Source organism: Podarcis tiliguerta (assembly GCF_965153285.1).
Source record: "Podarcis tiliguerta genome assembly, chromosome: 9".
Taxonomy (NCBI): domain Eukaryota; kingdom Metazoa; phylum Chordata; class Lepidosauria; order Squamata; family Lacertidae; genus Podarcis; species Podarcis tiliguerta.
The window spans coordinates 21,844,576-21,864,970 of record NC_139542.1 but is presented as its reverse complement, the minus strand read 5'-3'; the positions used below and the strand labels follow the sequence as shown (position 1 = coordinate 21,864,970).

At 45.6% G+C, this 20,395-nt stretch overlaps 1 protein-coding gene and 1 long non-coding RNA gene across 2 annotated transcripts in view; one reads left to right on the top strand and one right to left on the bottom strand.

The window, feature by feature from the left end:
- Positions 1-20,395, bottom strand: part of LOC310685201 — a 606,217-nt gene that overhangs the window by 318,600 nt on the left and 267,222 nt on the right. The window lies entirely within an intron of this gene.
- TACR3 (tachykinin receptor 3) overlaps positions 4,278-20,395 on the top strand; it is a 30,762-nt gene continuing 14,644 nt past the window's right edge. Inside the window, exons 1-3 of the mRNA XM_083456803.1 lie at positions 4,278-5,202; positions 15,668-15,856; positions 16,629-16,779. Of these exons, the coding sequence (XP_083312929.1) occupies positions 4,739-5,202; positions 15,668-15,856; positions 16,629-16,779 (804 nt within the window). The 5' untranslated portion in view covers positions 4,278-4,738. The remainder of the gene's footprint in view (positions 5,203-15,667; positions 15,857-16,628; positions 16,780-20,395) is intronic.

Below are 20,395 nucleotides of genomic sequence, written 5' to 3'. Positions count from 1 at the left end.
TTAAATCTCAGTATGTTTTACAAGTTCATCCTATGCAATCAGAAGCAAGCCCCACTGAACTCAATGGGGTTTACCCCCAGGTAACCTGTATAGGATTGCATTCTTGCTTATCCTAATAAATGGGGAATTAGGCTATGTCGCCTTTGTTTGAGAAGGTGAGAGTGAGCTACAGAAAAATTGCTCTGAATCTTCAGAGGATGTGGTTAATGTGGTTTATTACAGTGAGTAACAAAACAGAGATGTTAAATTCTTATAGCAAAACGTTTCAGCTTCCCCACTCCTGAGCTACTCTTCTATGAATCAAAGGATGCTGAGCCTTTGATTCACATCAGAGCAGCTGAAGAAGGCAAAAGCTGAAACGTTTTGCCATAAGAATTTAATATCTGCTTTGTTAATTATATTAATATATTATCAACATAGCTCAGCTGCCTGCATTTTCGGATTGTCCTTGGGCTCGGCTATGGGACCTGTTGTGATGACATTGTACACTTCAAAATGAATCATGACATCACTGAGATATTGATGGTAAGGGAAGAAACATCGCTCTCCTAGACTGCTGCAGCCATGTGGCACAAGGTGTTTTCATCCCTGGGGAGCAGATCTTTACTTAACCAGGGCAGGTCAAGGGTCTATGACTCTCTGATCTTCCAGGTGACACTGGGGAGAGGGACCCTGATCTATGACATGGTGTCTCTCCTGCGGTCACTGCCCAGAGTGGTTGCCTTGAATTTTTTGTCACTGCTTGTTGCAGCTGGTGGCATCCTCAGTCCTGACCGCTATGCTTTCTTATGATACAGGGACTGCACATGTGTAAAGCAGTTCAAAGAGACAGGTCATGGGTGTAATGGGGGGAAGGGGGCAGCTGTACCCCCCTAAATCAAGCAAATAAATAAAAATACTTACCATAACTAAAAGTAGAAATTGTAGAAAGGTTTTGACAGATTTTTCTGAGCACTTAGGGTCAAAAGAAATTTAAAACAACCACTGATGAGACATTTCATTCTGAATCTGCTAGACAGAGGGTGATGATGGGGGGGGGGGGAGGTCCTGCCCTGCCCCTCAACATAAATCCTAGCTACGCCCATGAGACAGATTCTTGCAATCCTCATGCTATCTCCATGCTGTGAAATGCTTCATCTGCTGATTACCTTGACAGCAAGCAGCTGCTAAATGCACATGAGGCGGTCAGGCCAGAACAGAGGGTGGGGGCAGGTAGACCAATTGGCAAGGGCCTACAATTTTGAGGGGCTCAATATTATTGAAATGGGACCTACGTTTCCAATCTGGCCTAGGCCTATTTGCAAAGCCCTGAGGCAGGTCATTGGTTGGTTAGCAACCATAGTGCCATCACCGGTCTCCCAAAGGTAAGAGGTAAAGGACTCCTGGACACTTAAGTCCAGTCAAAGGCGACTATGGGGTGCAGCGCTCATCTCGCTTTTCAGGCTGAGGGAGCCAGCGTTTGTCCAAAGACAGCTTTCTGACACAATGGGACACCTTGACGAGTGCCAGAGCACATGAAAATGCCATTTACCTTCCCGCCACAGCGGTACCTATTTATGATGTGCTTTTGAACTGCTAGGTTAACAGGATCTGGGACAGGACAACGGAAGCTCAGCCCATTACGGGAATTCAAACTGCCAACCTTCTGATCGGAAAGCCCAAGAGGCTCAGTGGTTTTTACCACAGTGCTACCCACGTCTCTTTTACCTGTCTACTATGATATGTTCTAACATGCCATCTTTGTGGACAATACAAACCAGATAAAGTCAATGAGTCAAAACTTTACTGCTCTCCAAAATCATGATGTGCAACAAATGGCACACATTTAAACTATGTGTTGACCGTGTCTGCTTTCTAATAAGGCAGAGCTCAGGTGCCAGACACCCACAATCCTTCTTTTTCTGGAATCAGTTTAAAGAAATTAACCTCCCTCTCCAGGGAATCTGTGGTGGTTGAGGTTGAGAGGCAGCAATGGGAAATGGCAATCTTATTTAATTTGTCTCAGAAGGATGTCACTGCTACCTTCAATTCCCATCCCTAATAACATCACAGTAGGGAGCAAATGAATCCTATTTTAAAAAGTCAATGGGATTCCCCCCATTGATTTTAGTGGGGTGTTTTTCATTGAGATATAGACTCAAGCAGTGTGAAAGGAGAGAAAAATCTTTAAATCAGGATGAGTAATTCTGTAAGTCTTGTGTGCAGCAAAAACAACCAAAATAAAAAGAGCTGTATGTCATAAACACATATACTTTGGTGTGAAGACCATTGAATTGGCTGCAGGGCTGCAATCCTATGTACACTTACTTGGGAGTAAAGCGCCATTGTACTAATTGGGAACTATACATGTTTACTAGAAACTCAGCAACGTCAGGGTTTTACATACCTTTTACGGTGCAAATTTAAGAATAGAGGAAGAGCCCTATTGGAGCAGGCCCAGTCTCCAAGTAGTGTGAGATTCCAAGGGTTCCATTCATGTTTCCTTTGGAAATGAGGTACAGAGGAGTCTGTGGTGTCTTTATGATATATGGTTTATTTACACATATCTACAACCTGAGCCTATGATGGAGGGACTTACAGCATTCCCACCCCAAGAGGTTCTTGCTTCTCCTATGGCCACAGCAGCCTTGGATTCAAAAAGATGCCAGCCATGACTTGGCCTCTCTCCAATTTGCCATGTTTTACAGACTGCAATTATTTCCCTCCAGCCTACACCGTCCCCAATGGCAACCCCAAATTCCCCACTCTGCTTTGCCTCTGCTAATTATCTCAGAGCTCAAGAGTCTTTCCTTTCCTGATGGCCCATCTCACTGTCTTCTTTCTCTTTTCATGCCCCATCTCTCAGGTGATCTCCTGGCTTCCAGTTTAACTCTCCAAGCACTGATTAAATTCTAACACTTACCAAATCCAGAAATTATGAGTGTCTGGCACCCACAAACTCTTAACAATATTGTGCACTATTTTCTGTTCTGTCTTGGGTTCTATTCTTCAGTTGTACTTAGATCAGTCACCTCAGGAAGGGGCAATCAAACTTCTAGCTGATAAACCTTTGTACGTTATGCATTTGGTAGCTAAATTAAATGAGGAGGGGAAGAGCCATGTGTGCTGCCTTGAGCTCCCTAGAGAAAAAGGTGCAATATAAATGAAATAAATAAAACACAAATAATATTTTTGCACTGACAGTCAAGGGGCTGCATTCTAACCATATCAAGAATTACATTGAGTTATACATTTTAATCTAATGCTATGTTACCCCTAGAGCATGGCTATTCACAGTGGCCCTGTGACTTTCCATAACAAATTTCTCCCTTAATTCATGTATTGCTTTGAAATTTTTATATTCTGTATATTGTAAAGGCGTTTGGCTACATACAATAAAGCTGACTGTCTCCCACTTTGGGCAAAAGATTCCTGCATTGCAGGGGGTCAGACTAGATGGCCCTCGTGGTTCCTTCCAGCTCTGCAGTTCTATTCTATTCCGTCTTGTGATTTCAGGCATATGGTATTCAGAAGCATTACTGCCTCTGACCATGGAAACAGAGCACAGCCGTCATGTTCTTACAAGCATCTGATGAATTATGTGCTTCTCAGCATAATGAGTGATGGCAGGGAATGGGAAATGGTTTAACTAATGGTTCCCCAAACTCAACACTATGATGATCAGCACAGAAGCAACTGGACCGCTTAATCTGATTTTCTGCAATCTCAGCTCAGAAATAAGTCCCATTGATATTATTGACTACACCTGTGTAAAGTGAGAATAGGACTGCAGCCTCAAAGTATTATAGAGACTCCTTGATGAAACGCAGAAGGCATTTGTTTATTTGGTGTGTGTGGTTTTAAAGGACCCCTGCTCTCATCCAGGAGATTTATTCAAAGCGTTCATGAAATCACAGCATGGCCAGGGTGTTTCGGGGCCCTACAATGTACTTCAATGGAAGCTGGGCGAATACTGGAGAATATCTGCTAATGTACAGTGGATATAGAACGAAAGAACTCAACAGTGGTGCCGTCGACAGAAGACTAAGGCACAAGCCAGAGGCAGCAGGAGAGCCCCTGGAGAAGGTCCCAAGACCCAGGCTCAATCCCTGGTTTCTTCGGGGAAGACTGGGAATGTCTTCCCTGGAGAGCCGCTGCCGGTCAGTGCAGACAAAACTGAGCCAAATGGACCCATGGTCTGACTTGGTATAAGGCAGCTTCCTATGTTTCCCAAACGCGGGCAGGGCTGGAAGTATCACGGTCTGAGGTCATGCACCTTCTCCTCCGGAGCCTCCCATTACCTAAGCGCAGACTCCGTTACTGCCGCCGTTCAGTCCACAGATCTGGTCCGCGGCCACTTCATCGTCGACGGCCGCTTGAAGCACACGCCGTTGGCCAAAGCTAGCCAAGGGGAGGGATCGCGCGGCAGATGGAAAGGTGGGGAGGGGGAGTGAGAGAGCTCTCCCCAGCCTATGAAGCCGAGCAGCTTCGACGCCGGATTCACAGACGCCTATAAAAGTGGCGCCGGCAGCGGAGCGCTCCCCCTTTCCAAACAGCATTCCGGAGCAACCGGGAGAAGCGCGCGAGGAGCGCACTTGGAGACGTCGCGGATCCTCAAGCGGCTTTGCCCCCACCGCAGCGGGGCTGTTGCTTCCAGGCGCGCGCCCTCGCTTTCCTTGCGCCTTCCTTCCCGGGCTGTCCAGGGTGGAGGGGCGCAAGGCCCGCGGTTTCTCTGCCGGGGAAGGCGCTGAGGAGTGAGATGACTTCGGTTCCCGCGGCCAACTGGAGCGGCGGCGGCGGCGCTGGCTCGGAGCTGGGCAGCTGGAACGAGAGCGTATCCCCGACGGCCGGGAACTGGTCGGCGGCCTCGTTCCCGCTGGCGCCCGCCGCCAACTTCTCCAACCGCTTCGTGCAGCCGTCGTGGTGCATAGCGCTCTGGTCCTTGGCGTACGGCGCCGTGGTGGCCGTGGCCGTGTTCGGCAACGTGGTGGTGATCTGGATCATCCTGGCGCACAAGCGCATGAGGACGGTCACCAACTACTTCTTGGTCAACTTGGCTTTCTCCGACGCCTCCGTGGCCGCTTTCAACACGCTCGTCAATTTCATCTACGCGCTCCATGGAGACTGGTACTTCGGGGAGGCCTATTGCCGCTTCCAGAACTTCTTCCCCATCACCGCCGTCTTCGCCAGCATCTACTCCATGACTGTCATTGCGGTGGACAGGTGAGGAAGGGGCGGGCGGGAGACGCGAGGAGAAGGCAGGCGGGAGAGGTGGGCGCGCCCCGTCGGAACCTCCGTTGCTCGCTCCGTTTGGGTGTCACTACTCAGCTCGAGTCCCCGCGAAAATCTGGTTGTCCCTCCCCCTTCCCCTCCCCCCCCGCCTTTGCTCTCTTTTTCTGCACGGTAAAGGGATCGTGGTGTGTATCTTAACAGCATCTTTGAAAGTTATCACAGCAATTGCCCTAACTGGACCAAACGTCGGGTGTTGCAAGCGCGCCTGGCCACGTGTTTCTAGGCTCTCCTAAGCAGGGAACTACTGGGTCTTTTTTTCCCCTCCCAGGATCTGATATTCGGGGGTTTACTGCGCTTGTCCATGGAGGCTCTACTTTATCTCGGCTTTTAGTCATTGCTACTACCTACGTGCATCACTTACCCTTTTGGCCATTCTCGGCTCCGCTCCGCCGCAGTACACACTCCCTTATCAAGCTTGTGAACAGTACTAGGTCAGCTATAATCCTGTAGTAAAAGTGTATTTATTTTCGCGTTTTCTTTCTTAATCCTGATTATCCCCTCCCTTTCCCGGCCCTTTTCATTAGCCTCGTTGCGTTGCTTGCCAGCCCTCCCTCGCTTCCAGAGGATCTGCTCTGATCAGGCGATCCGATCTGCGCAAGCCGTTCAAATCTCCCTCTTCTCTGTATTCTTACGATTATGATTATTTTCGCAGCAGTCATAGGGGAAGAACCATCTCTTCAGAGACAATGGGAGGAGTTGTTGTTGTTGCCCTGCATTTTAGAAAGCTGCATTTTAGAAATTGTGTTTTCAGTTGCCTCCGTCATTGCAACTGTTGAGGTTAATTGATCGCTTCCTGCTATTTTTCTCCCTTTTTTTGTCAATGAGCTACTTGTGGCTCTGGGCGGTCTAGTGGGAGTGTCTAGGGCGGCTGTGGAACGTTCTAACAAACGCGCGAGTCTCTTTTGGATACGTTCGGAGGGTTCCGCTCATGAATGAGATCGGCTCCATCACTTTGCTTGGGTGAATGGGAGCGTGCTTGAGACAGCCATCGCCGCTTGTCTTTCATTTTGTGCTGTTGTAGGTTCAGAGAGTTGCTGCCATTTACTGCGTAAAGGACACAAACTTCGGATTCTCGGAGAGTCCGAAGCAACAGGGCACCGATCCCTTGTTTTATTGCTTGATTTCTTTTCTTTTTTTAATGAGAGTTCTTTAAAAATCAAATGAGTTCTGGACAGCTACTCTACTTCCAAAGATGGCGAAACGCTTGGGAAACGAGCCTGCTTATTGGGCAATGAGTGGTGCGTTCTGTGCATGCTCAGAGGCAGGCTCTCCTGATTACTCCAAGAATGCCCCACGGATGGGTGTTAGAATTAATTCATTATCTGATGCAAGCAAAAACAGGCTGTGATCATTAACTAATGAGGGCATACATTCTGTGTATACATGCTCATAGGAAAGCTATTTTTATTGGTCAGTATCGCGGGTGGCGCTGTGGGTTAAACCACAGAGTCTAGGACTTGCTGATCAGAAGGTTGGCGGTTCAAATCCTCATGATGGGGTGAGCTCCCGTTGCTCAGTCCCTGCTCCTGCCAATCTAGCAGTTCAAAAGCATGTCAAAGTGCAAGTAGATAAATAGGTACCGCTCCAGCGGGAAGGTAAACGGCGTTTCCATGTGCTGCTCTGGTTCGCCAGAAGTGGCTTAGTCCTGCTGGCCACATGACCCGGAAGCTGTACACCGGCTCCCTCGGCCAATAAAGTAAGATGAGCGCCGCAACTCCAGAGTCAGTCATGACTGGACCTAATGGTCAGGGGTCCCTTTACCTATCCAAGTAATCTTTTTTTTTTTTTTAAGCAGATCCTTGATATATTTTCAGTATTCAGTAAGTTTCTTTTTTCATGCATTTATTTATTTATTTATTTATTTTGCTAGTGCGCCATAACAGGCCAGTCACCTGGGTACTATTCTTCTTTGGCCAATGAGTCATTGCTGAGCCTGCTGAGATCAGGCTAAGGTTTACCATGGTGAAAACTTTTCTCTCCTCCTCAAGGAGCCGTTATCTCCAGTCAAAACAAAAGCTCAGAAAAACCTCCTCTGCGTGGGATCAGCAATGGTACACTTGGACGAAGTGCAATAATAGCTCTTCAGATAATTGCTTGGCTGGCATCCCACAGGAGTTGCCCTGAGCAGCTGAACATAAAAGAGACCAAGCAGGAGACAAACAGTTGATGTGAAACCTCAGCAAGGCAGCTTTCAACTCCAGTGGGCCATTTGGCACATGGCATGGCAGTAAACCTTGGTTCACTATTGCATAGGGCAGCCTTCTTCAACACAGTGCTCTCAAGATATTCTGGACTACAACTTCCGTCAGCCTCAACCAGCATGACTAATGGTGAGGGATGTTGTAGTTCCAACATAAGAAGGAGCATAGAGGGGCACCAAGAGTCATCTAGTCCAACGTCCTGCAATGCAGAGCCCATCTAGTCCAACATCTTCTTCTCATTGTGACCAGCTACATAGATGCCTGCAAGCTCCCCAATGTAGCACCATGCTGACCATGTGATTCAACTGGTATTCAGAGGCATACATCCACGGAGGAAGGGCATAGTCATCATGGCTAGTGGTCCTAATCATAATAACTTCCTTTTCTTTCTGAAGGACAGGGATGAGTGTGAATCCTTATTTAGCCAGAACAGTGCCATCCACATATCAGGAAGCTTGGGGAAGGACAAAATAAATTTAGGAGTGTGGGAAATACCCTAAGGAGAGAGAGTAAAAAATGTTCAGCCCAATGAGGACTGGGCATGCTCAATGGGCCCAGAAAAGTGGAGTAATGGAGTATCCGGGGAGAGGGCATGGGAAAATGGGATCATGAACAGGAACACTCCACACTGCAACCTTTCCTTGGAGGTCCCAAATAACTTATTGTTTGTGATGCCCAGACAGAGACTTGCAAACACACAATAGGTAAAGGTAAAGGGACCGACTCTGGGGTTGCGGCGCTCATCTCGCTTTATTGGCCAAGGGAGCCGGCGTACAGCTTCCGGGTCATGTGGCCAGCTTGACTAAGCTGCTTCTGGCAAAACAGAGCAGTGCACGGAAACACCGTTTACCTTCCCGCCGGAGGCCTATTTATCTACTTGCACTTTGACGTGCTTTCGAACTGCTAGGTTGGCAGGAGCAGGGGCCGAGCAACGGGAGCTCAACCCGTCGCGGGGATTCGAACCACCAACCTTCTGATCGGCAAGTCCTAGGCTCTGTGGTTTAACCCACAGCGCCACCCGCGTCCCATAAACACACAATATTTGAATATAAATGTCCATACATTTTTTTCCTCGCATTTTATGGCCTTTGAAGCTCACTGTTTACATGTCCAGAGGAGGGCAACCAAAATGGTCAAAAGCCTGGAAACGATGCCTTATGAGGAATGGCTAAGGGAGCTGGGCATGTTTAGCCTGGAGAAGATGAGGTTAAGGGGTGATATGATAGCCATGTTCAAATATATAAAAGGATGTCACATGGAGGAGGGAGAAAGGTTGTTTTCTGCTGCTCCAGAGAAGCGGACACGGAGCAATGGATCCAAACTACAAGAAAGAATATTCCACCTAAACATTAGGAAGAACTTCCTGACAGTAAGAGCTGTTCGACAGTGGAATTTGCTGCCAAGGAGTGTGGTGGAGTCTCCTTCTTTGGAGGTCTTTAAGCAGAGGCTTGACAACCATATGTCAGGAGTGCTCTGATGGTGTTTCCTGCTTGGCAGGGGGTTGGACTCGATGGCCCTTGTGGTCTCTTCCAACTCTATGATTCTATGATTCTATGTTCCCTTCAGTATGTGTATGAACGTGTGTGTGTGTCTAAATATATAATGTGTGTACACATTCTGCTAGCTAACTTAATGCATCTGATGAAACATTCTGTTGCCCATGAAAGCATCATAAAACCACAGGGCTCTTTGCTGATTTGACTGCAACTGGCTAACATGGTTCCCACAGGCAATTTGGGTGGATTTTGTGGCACAGGTTAGGTTGCTATCAGTCCACATATTGCACACTGTTTCAAGATGATTGTAATTGAGTAGATTATAAATGGTCGGAAATAAATAAATATTCTTCTAAAGGTGGGAAGGAGTTGCCCTAGGTTGATTCTCACATGTCTAGCAGATTGCTTCTTCCTTGAACTGCATATAGTAGTCACTCCTTGGTGCAGCAACCAAGGCATATGATCTAAAGGCACACCCACACTTTCGCTTGAGCTCTGTTTTTATTGTATTGTGTACTGATTAACTCCCCTGGGTCCGGTAGCTTTTCTTGGTGTTCTGCTGCTGTGCCTTGCGAAAGGTGGGTCTCACCTGCTGAATCAGATCTGATCAGATGCACAGGAAATCTGAAGAGAGATTTTGCTTAACTGAGCTTCAGTTTAGCAAGTCAGTTTGGGTTTTCTCAAGGCACAGAGACAGAAGAAGAAAAACTTTCAGACCCAAGGAAATTAATTAGTAGACAATACAATCAAAATACAGATCAAGTGAAAGTGTGAATGAGTACTAACTCATTTTGTAAATCTTAGCCACTAGCACAAATGGATTAGAGTCCTGATAATCCCAGATTTCATTTAAAAAAATGTAAGGGGGGACCGGTCTTCATGCCTGTTTAAAAGGAGTGAGGGATGGTGTTTGCCAGATCTCACATAGGACTCAATTCCACAACTGCAAGAGACTAAGAAAATCTGTGCTATACATCTCCCCTCTGTGATTTTGCATCTATCAAGCTCATAAGTGATTTGCAAAGCATCTAAATGTGATCATCTGTTTTTTGATGATTCATTTGCATTAGGAAACCAAAACAGCTGTAGCTTTCTTGTTTTGGGTCATAATTGCATGAAATTTGAAGAAGTGGTAGCCTCCCAAGAGGAGAGAAACCTTGCCAAGTTTCAGACAGGTAGCATAGTGCCAGTGTTTTACTGTGATGTTTGATCCCCGCCCCCCAGCACTGTGATTGCAGAGTGTTTGGTGAGATTCTAGCTGTGGATTGGAAGCTAGAGTTGTACATGAGCAAAGTCCTATTCTGCTCACACTGACATTCATGTTAAATGGTGTTGTAATTAATAATTAATTACAATTAATTAATGATTACTAATTACAACACTTTGGAGACAGGCTACCAGGGCTTTCTTACAGAGCATTTTTCAGCTCTGGAGCACTCTGGAGTGCTCCAAATCATTCTGGTTGGTCCTGACTTGCTCCAGAGCAATCCACAACTGATTTGGTTGAATTGATTGCAAAGTCCTAGCGTTTATTGGAACCCACAGAATAGATGGCTGTGTTTGCTTGTGGTGTGTGTGTGTGTTCACAACAGTTTCTCCCATTTGCAATGTGCCCCCAAAGGTTGGTGGCCTCAGCCTTAATGGTGTTCCAAAATACACTGCCTTCTTCTCCTATCTAGCAGATTGAATCAGTCCCCCGTCCTGTCTCTTCCCACCACCTAACCTTGACTAGATGAAACCATAGGTTCAAACTAGCTTTTCAAATGCTATGTGTTGTTATGCAAGATCTTCTTTTCATTACAGTAGCAAATGAAGCAATCTTTCTGTTTTTCCTACTTCACAAAAAGCCTGAGAAGCTTAATTGAGTTGGAGTCAATAGCACACTGTGATCACTATGAAAAATGCTAAGTATTTTTTTTATTACTGCTGTTATTTTGTAAGCGGATCATTTCCCCATATCCCGGACATCCACGAAGCTTGGAGTATGGCATTAATATTTATCAGCAATAATTGCCACTTACTTTTCCCCCACAAAAGCCACTGAAAGGAGCAAAATGTTATGAAGGATTAAATTGACAGTTCGTTCATGTATTAATAGCAATATGAGGACACGGTGCGCAGGGTATCAAAATTCTTCTGCAAATGAATCTGTTTTCCTTATGAGTGGGAGCTTAATGTTTCTGGCATTAAAGCAAAAAGAACACGGCTAAAAGCCATATGGATCATCATGGCCAAAATGGATCAGGAAAAGGTCCTGAGCGAGATCCATTGAAATGGAAGATGGATATATGTCACTTTGTGCAATGTCAGTTGCAGGTTTGAAGGGGTACCCTCCTACTCGACCCATTCCTGAATCTGTAGGACATCCTGGAGGTGGGGTTGGAGGGTCAAGACTCCATGCATTAACATTGGTGACCACATGCTTGAGGTGGTAGACAATTTTGTCTACCTGGGTTCCACCATAACCAGCATCCCTTCCATCAACAGTGACCTGGACAAGTGTATTGGCAAGGCAGCTAAAGCAATGGCTTGCATCTCCAAAACAGTATGGGAGAATGTGATGCTAACATGCAATACAGTGGTACCTTGGGTTAAGAACTTAATTTGTTTTGGAGGTCCGTTCTTAACCTGAGGTACCACTTTAGCTAATGGGGCCTCCTCCTGCTGCCGCCGCACCACCACCACGCGATTTCTGTTCTCATCCTGAAGCAAAGTTCTTAAACCAAGGTACTATTTCTGGGTTAGCAGAGTCTGTAACCTGAAGCGTCTGTAATCTGAAGCGTATGTAACCTGAGGTACCACTGTATCAAGGTGAAGATCTACCAGGCTTGCATGTTGAGCATGCTGCTTTATGGAATTGGGTCATGGGGCAACTTATAACTGCCAGGAGCAACGCCTCAACACTTTCCACATGTGCTGTGTCAGGAAGCTTTTGGGCATCACATGGCAGGCCAGAGTCTCAAATAAAGATGTCATCTCCCAAACAAACATTCCCAGCACGTTCACACTCCTGTCTCAGCAACATCTATTCTGGCTTGGTCATGTCCACAAAAATGGAAGATGGAAGGATCTCCAAGGACATGCTCTATGGGGAGCTGGCTTCAGGCACCAGGCTCATTGGCAGACCAACTCTGCACTGCAAAGAGGTCTGCAAACATGACATGATGGCTGGCAAGATCAACCCCACTGCTTGGGAATCCATTGCAGACGACTACAGCGCCTGGAGACAGACAGGTTGTGCATCGGTAACATTGACCAGAGGAGGAATAACTGCTGGGAGGAGCGGAGAGAGAAGAAACGCCATGGTGCATCTGCAGCAGGATGCCTTCATCTGCCCCAGCTGCATCAAAACATATCTCTCCCATATCAGTCTCTACAGCCACAGCAGGCACTGTAAGCTTTGGTGTGATTCAGCAGGAAAGCACAGGTTTTTCTATGGAGGCGTGGATGGACCATGAATCAGCCCTACAGCAGCAGCTCTCCAGGATAGTATGCAGAAGACCTTCCCAGTCCTATCCTAAGATGCCAAAGATTGAACCTGGGATATGTTGCATGCAGAACATGTGTTCTGCTACAGGCTATTTGCTGGGTAGAGGGGGCTGCCCATGCGTTTTTCTTCCAGATTTTTGTACTTCCTATATCTAAGTTAATGTTCATTTTTTTTCTGAAATGACATCCAAGCCTCTTACACTTGCACAGTTTTATGTCCTGTGGGTATGCTGGGACTTAAACAATGTAATTTCACAGATGTTCTTGATGTTTATATTGCTAAAACTGTGGGAAACCTGAGCTGATTATTTCTCCTGGATTTCCATAGAAAGCCATTGTCTTACAGAGTTTTCTGCAAATGATATTTCCAAAGAGATGGGTACTAAAAGATTATCTTTCTCAAATATGACTTCTTTAAATCTTTTTTTCACAAGACACCATTTTATGGACTATTTGTTTTATTTCCCTCCAGCGTACACACTGCAACGCACAACAAAGTTCTCCCCTGCCACTCTTTACAGTAATGAGTCTGTGGAACTTTTGTTTTCTGCTACCCAATAAGAATAGGAATCTTAATTTGTGAGATTAGGTCGCTGACTGGTAGAGGCGAACAGAGATTGTGTGTGCTTGCGGCATGTGTTTTCCCCACTCCTTAAATATACAGAACAACTTCCTTGAAGCATCAGCAACAGAATGTTGAAATAACCATCTATCCAATTAAAGCACATGTCCCAAATGTGTATCATCTCATCCAAACGAAATGCTTGTTCACCCATGTGTCTCAAATAACTCACTCGTGAAGTAATCAGGGCTGAAATCTTTCTTTGTTACCTGTCTTATAGCACAGTTTGCAATTCAAGGTTACTACACAAACAGGTACAGTGGTACCTCGGGTTACATACGCTTCAGGTTACAGACGCTTCAGGTTACAGACTCCGCTAACCCAGAAATAGTGCTTCATGTTAAGAACTTTGCTTCAGGATGAGAACAGAAATTGTGCTCCGGCAGCACGCCATCAGCAGGAGGCCCCATTAGCTAAAGTGGTGCTTCAGGTTAAGAACAGTTTCAGGTTAAGTACGGACCTCCGGAACGAATTAAGTACTTAACCTGAGGTACCACTGTATGTACAAAAGTGATAATATTCCTTAGGGTAAGAAAACAGGGGGGCTGCATTGCAAAAAAATAATCATAATAGCTATTTGCCTAGTGCCCTGTGATGAGCTAGAGTTGCTAGAAGTCAGCACCCTCTCATTCATTGCTCTTTCCATCTCCTGGCCAGGGAAAGAGGGAATCACCAACCCACACCAGGTTCTCTCTTATGAGGTGGGTGCATCGTGCCTAGCAATGGGATGGGTTGGGGTAAGTGACAGTGGATGAGTAAGAGTGAGACACAAATGTAACAATAGAAACAAGACAGGAAAAGGCTTCCCATAGGATTGCAGGTATCGTCCTTACACCAGGTGAGAGACAATTGGTCTATCTAGCCCATCTTGTCCATCTGAGTGACAGCTGTTTTCCAGGGTCTTGGGCTGAGGTGATGGAAACGGACCCATCGCCTGAACCCCTTTTAACTGGAGATGCTAGGAATTGAACTGGCAACCCTCCACCTGCAAAGCATGGGCTACATTCCCTCCTCTGGAGAAACACAGACCCCATTGGAAGCTATTCAACATATTTTCCAGGACTGATACTTTGGACCAATTGGACAAATTTCCAGTGAATGGGCAAGACTTGGTCCAAGTTTCAACTGTACCAGCATTGCAAACTGGTAAAAGGGTAACGGTAAAGGGACCCCTGACCATTAGGTCCAGTCGTGGCCGACTCTGGAGTTGCGGTGCTCATCTCACTTTATTGGCCGAGGGAGCCGGCGTACAGTTTCTGGGTCATGTGGCCAGCATGACTAAGCCGCTTCTGGCAAACCAGAGCAGCGCACAGAAATGCCGTTTACCTTCCTGCCGGAGCGGTACCTATCTATCTACTTGCACTTTGACGTGCTTTCAAATTGCTAGGTTAGCAGGAGCAGGGATCGAACTACGGGAGCTCACCCCGTCTCGGGGATTCAAACCGCCGACCTTCTGACTGACAAGTCCTAGGCTCTGTGGTTTAACCCAGCGTAGGTTTCCCTTAATTTAACTGTATAAAAATCTGAAATTTTGTTCACCTCATATTTTTTTTAAAAAAATGTCCCAGCAGATTCTAGAATGGACATTGAATAGACATTCAGCTCTGTTAGAGTTTGATCAGGGTAATAGCTGTTTATTATACAATTCTCTGGCAAGTCTAGCCAGATAGGCGGGCACTTGTGATTACAAACACAGAACCAATTACCATCCTTTGAACTATCATGATCTACCCCATATATATTTACAAGGTAGTATGGAGAATGATACAGCCTGTTCCATCGCTTAGATTTAGTGCCCCACCAACACCAGTTCTGCTGTCAACAGCAACGTAGACAAGAGCGAATGCACAAAAGGGCCTTGATGCTTTATGAACATCATAAAAAATGATACATAAAAACACTAAAACGAGCTGGAATAAAAATCTGCCTGTTGCACAAATGTTCAGAGGTAATGAAAAAAAAGGAAGAAAGGCATCTTGATCTTGAAATAGCAAATGGGGAAGTTACCGTGTGAAGCCAAAAGAAAAGAAGAAAAGAATGTTAAGAAAAGTAATTCCCTCTTCCAAGGGAGCTCTAGTAATTGTAATGGGCATCGGTACACCCACTGTACATTGGTGGGTGTGATTTGAGCCATCTTCTGCCTCCATTACTTTTTTTGTGAGAGAGGGGTGATTACATGAGTCAAGCATATACACATACAGGAGCAGCTGTGTGACACATGACCCTATGGACATGTCTGTAGGAAGCATGCTAAGGCTTCTGCTGAGTCAAGAGGATCCAGTCCCAGGCAATGTCAAGGCAAGACATAATCACTCCTCTGCAGGGGAAACGGAAAGTTGAAAGGCCTGAACAATGAATCAAGTGGGCGACTTACTGGGCAGTTCCTCTGTGCGTTATTACTTTGGGATCATGGGAGCCTTCAGTTATTTATCTTCTGCCTTACGGCACTGTAGCCATCCTACTGCCCAACCACTGAGGAGTGGCGAGAGAGTCATTTTCATTTCCTGCATTGTATTGTATGAAAAAGAAAAGCAGTCACAAAACCATTCCTGATTTTGTAATGTTTTCTACCAATTTTGTTTCCACAGATATATGGCCATTATTGACCCCTTGAAACCTAGACTGTCTGCCACAGCTACGAAAGTGGTAATTGCAAGCATATGGATTCTGGCGTTCCTGCTTGCCTTGCCACAGTGCCTCTTTTCCAAGACGAATGTGATGCCCGCAAGGACTCTGTGCTACGTTTCGTGGCCAGGCGGCATGAAACAGCGATTTACGTAAGTTGCGCTTTAAATGGCAATGCGCTTTTGCATGCTTTGCTGTTGTTGTGTGGGCCTCCTAAGAGCATAGCCTATTGTGCTGGACCAAAGCAAAGATTGCGTAGCTCATAGCTTGAATTAATAGTGAAAGTCCTTAGTAGAGAGGTGGGGGTAAAGGAGGAAAACGAGTGGCCTTCCTTCATCATTTCTGTTGCCATGGATGCAATGTCAGCTGGGAAGTTGGCTCCAGCAACCGCAGGCCCTCATCAGAAGATCTCGGGTGTCAAGAAGGAGCTCCTATAGGATCAAACATATCCTAGGTGGGCAAACATTTGTCCTAGGGCCATACACAACCCTGGGCAGCCCTTAGCCACATTTCAACAGCTCTGGAAGCTCAGACTGCTAACAAGAGTAATCTGTCCCTGGCAACCTTATGGGAAGGTGCAGAGAAAGTGCTTCAGGTGTGCTTTAAAGGTATAGCCTCTGACTAAGGAAAAGGAAGCTAACAGCCTCCCTAGGAAGGTAGGCATGGCTGAGGGCAGACCAAGGTTGGTGGTGCAGTGCCCCATTCACCCAAATGGACCAACCTCCCCTATCTTGGATGGAAGTTCTTTTCCCTTTCTTGTTCCCTACACACAAGATGAAGGGATGTGTGTGCTGAATGGGCACACTGCCCATGTTTCCCTGTCCTTCACATGAAGCCTGGTTGTTTTTACCAAGACAACCAGATGCTTAACTTCTGAAGGGTCCTTCTCCAAAAATGCATCAGTTCAGTGCTGCTCTCTTGCAGGTACCACGTCATTGTGATCGCCCTTGTCTATTGTTTCCCACTGCTTGTCATGGGTGTCACTTACACAATCGTTGGAATTACCCTTTGGGGCGGAGAAATCCCTGGCGATACATCTGACAAATATCACGAGCAGCTGAAAGCCAAGAGGAAGGTAATGTACCACTAATTCTTGCTTGGTTAGTACAGAATTAATTCCTGTAGCTTTATGGTTGTGATTGCCTGGTTTGTAATGCACATTCCAATGGTGCAGACAACACAGTAGGTGATGAGGTTATGGGGTACAGGAGAAGCATCCGTCTTCAGGCCAGAGGGCTGAAACTCTCCTTCACCCCAAAGGAAGTGGGAGCATAGAAGAGGTGGTCAGGACACTGAGGCCCAGAAACTCTCAGCTCTCCTTGGTGTGACAACCGATGTGCATCGCTGCCTTGCTGTTCCAAGGACCAGCACAGGACAGTGATAGAGAATGCATGGCTTTTGCACTGCCTTGTCCTTTTGCCCTTGGGATATTTAATAATGCAAAATGTGTGCTGGGTTTCCTATGTCCTTCTTTCTGCTCCTCTGTGCTGGCTGCAGCTTGGAGGAATGGGAAACATAGAGAGGAAGGCTGTGTACATGCCATGCATTTAAAAGCATGTTTTAAAACCCAACAGCTGTGCCACAGCATTCTGCACTAGCCACAGTTTCTGGACCAACCTCCAAGGCATCCCTACATAAAATCAAACTGCAGTAGTCCGCCCTTGATATTATCAGTGCATGGATCATTGTAGATAAATGGTCTCTGTCCAGTAACTGCTGCAGTTGGTGTGTCACATTTATAGGCACCTTAAGCCCTCCACTGGTAGGTGGGAAAGTAGGAGATGATAGATAGATAGATAGATAGATAGATAGATAGATAGATAGATGATAGATAGATGATAGATATAGATAGATAGATAGATAGATAGATAGATAGAGATAGATATAGATAGATAGATGATAGATAGACAGATAGATGATAGATAGATATAGATGATAGATAGATATAGATAGATGATAGAGAGAGAGAGAGAGAGAGATGATAGATAGATAGATAGATAGATAGATAGATAGATAGATAGATGATAGATAGATAGATAGATAGATATAGATGATAGATAGATGATAGATAGATAGATATAGAGAGATGATAGATAGATAGATGATAGATAGATAGATAGATAGATGATACGTGTGCATGTGTATGTTTATACTTGTAGCTAAACTGAACAGCCTGGCTCTAATAAATCCACTATGATAACAGGATGTCAGTATCCTGTCTTCTCTGCTGTCAATTCTGACTTCGCTATGGCTTAAAAAAAAATATTCTAAGCACTAATGAAAAAGCTCCCAATGGCCTTGGTTAAAATGATGATCCCATTTATCAACCTGACTTTCATCCATGACATTAATGAAGTCCTGCTTCTCCCTGATTGAGCGGGTGCTGCCTTTTGCATAATGTATGGCCTGAAATGTTTGGCTGATGGGTTTCCCACCTCCTTTTTCTTTTTTCGGTCACACTGGAAGGAACCATGGCACTTTCAATTTCAGGTGTGACTGTTAGCATCTTTTCTGATTGCACAGGCATTTGAGGACCGGCTAGAGGACAGTGTGTGCCTGTTCTCGGGGGGAAGCTGTTAAAACATACAGTATCTGCCTCTCCATCTTGTTGTTTTAATAAAAATATTCTTACCAGCTGTCAGCATCAGAGATGAGGGAGATGAGGGAGAATACAAACTAAAATAAATAAAAGACGTGTGGCCTGCATTGGCTGTATCTGAGTTACTGGCATCTCTATAGAAGGTTCTGAAGTGAGTGGTCGCAGACCAGATCCAGGTGCTCTTGGAAGAAGCTGATTTTATGGATCCATTTAAATCGGGGTTTAGGCCTGGTTTTGCCACAGAAACTGCCTTGGTCGTTCTGTATGATGACCTCTGTCAAGAGAGAGACAAGGGAAACATTTCCCTGTTAATTCTTTTCAGCCTCTCAGCGGCTTTCGATACCATCGACCATGGTATCCTTCTGGAGCAACTCTCCGAACTAGGAGTGGGTGGCACCGTTTTGCGGTGGTTCCAGTCCTACTTGGATGGTCATTCCCAGAGGGTGTTACTTGGGGGTGCTTTTCAGCCCCATGGAACCTTCAATGTGGGGTTCTGCAGGGCTCAATTCTACCCCCCATGTTGTTTAACATCTACATGAAACTGCTGGGCGGGGTTATCTGGAGGTTTGGAGTATGTTGTCAGCAGTATGCTGATGACACTCAGCTCTATTTCTCCTTTACATTTGCAGGCGAGGCAGTGGAAGTGCTGGACCAGTGTCTTGCCTCAGTAATTGACTGGATGAGAGCCAACAAACTGAAACTCAATCCAGATAAGACTGAGGGCGGGTTAGTGGGTGGTTTCCTAGACTGGATGGGTAGGAGATCGCCTGCTTTAGATGGGGTTACACTTCCTCTGAAGGAGTAGGGTCATAGCTTGGGGGCACTCTTGGACCCTTTGCTGTTGCTTGAGGCTCAGGTGGCCTCAGTGGCCCGGAGTGCCTTCCATCAGCATTGGCTGGTGGCCCAGCTACACCCCTATCTGGACAGGGATAGTCTAACTACTGATGTCTATGCTCTGGTAACCTCAAGGTTACCAGATGCAATGCGTTATACATAGAGCTGCCTTTGAAGACGATTTGGAAACTTCAGCTGTTGCAGAATTCAGTGGCCAGGTTGTTCACCAGAGCAAGACGGTTTGAGCATATTACATCAATCCTGGTCCAACTGCACTGGCTACCAATTAGTTTCTGGGCCCAGTTCAAAGTGCTGGTTTTGACCTATAAAGCCTTAAATGGCTCAGGACCACAATACCTCAAGGACCACCTCTTCCCATATGAACCTACCTGTACCCTGAAGATCATCTTCTGAGGCCCTTCTTCATGTACCTCCTTCTCCAGAGGTCAGGAGGGTAGCAACACTAGAAAGGGCCTTCTCTGCAGTGGCTTCCCGTCTGTGGAATGCTCTCCCCAGGGAAGTTCACTTGGCGCCTTCATTATACACCTTTAGGTGCCAGGCAAAAAACGTTCCTTTTTAACCAGGCCTTTGCCTGACTTGATCTACTGCCTATACCTTTTTTAAAATGCTGGCTCTCTTTTTTTGGAGGGGGAGGGTTGTTATTGGGTTGTTGTTTTTGTTTTGATTTTATGTATTTGATATTTTATGTGAATCGCCCTGAGACCTTTGGGTATAGGGCAGTATAGAAATAATAATAATAATAATAATAATAATAATAATAATAATAATAATAATAATACAGGGTGTGCAAAGAGGAATTGGGTCACAGCAGTATTCCTGTGCCTAGCACCTATTGGGAGGGGACTGAATGAGCCATTTTACTACCTCCTTTTCATTTTGTCCATGAAACTAAGAGGGTTGAGAATGCAGAGTATTGGATTAACTACAAGACAAGACAAGAACCTGTAAATAATAATAATAATAATAATAATAATAATAATAATAATAATAATAATAAATTTTATTTATACCCCGCCCTCCCCAGCCAAAGCTGGGCTCAGGGCGGCTAACAACAATAAAAACAATCCAACATTCTAAAAATTCCAGCTTCTCCAGTCTTAAGTCCAGTTCTTAAACCCTCGTGAAAATTCAGTAGCACTTTAAAGTGATATTGACATATTCACCCATTCCCTACTTCAGAATCCCTGTCAGATGGATTACTTACAGTTTTTCTGATTGCATTTTTAACCTGCCTTTC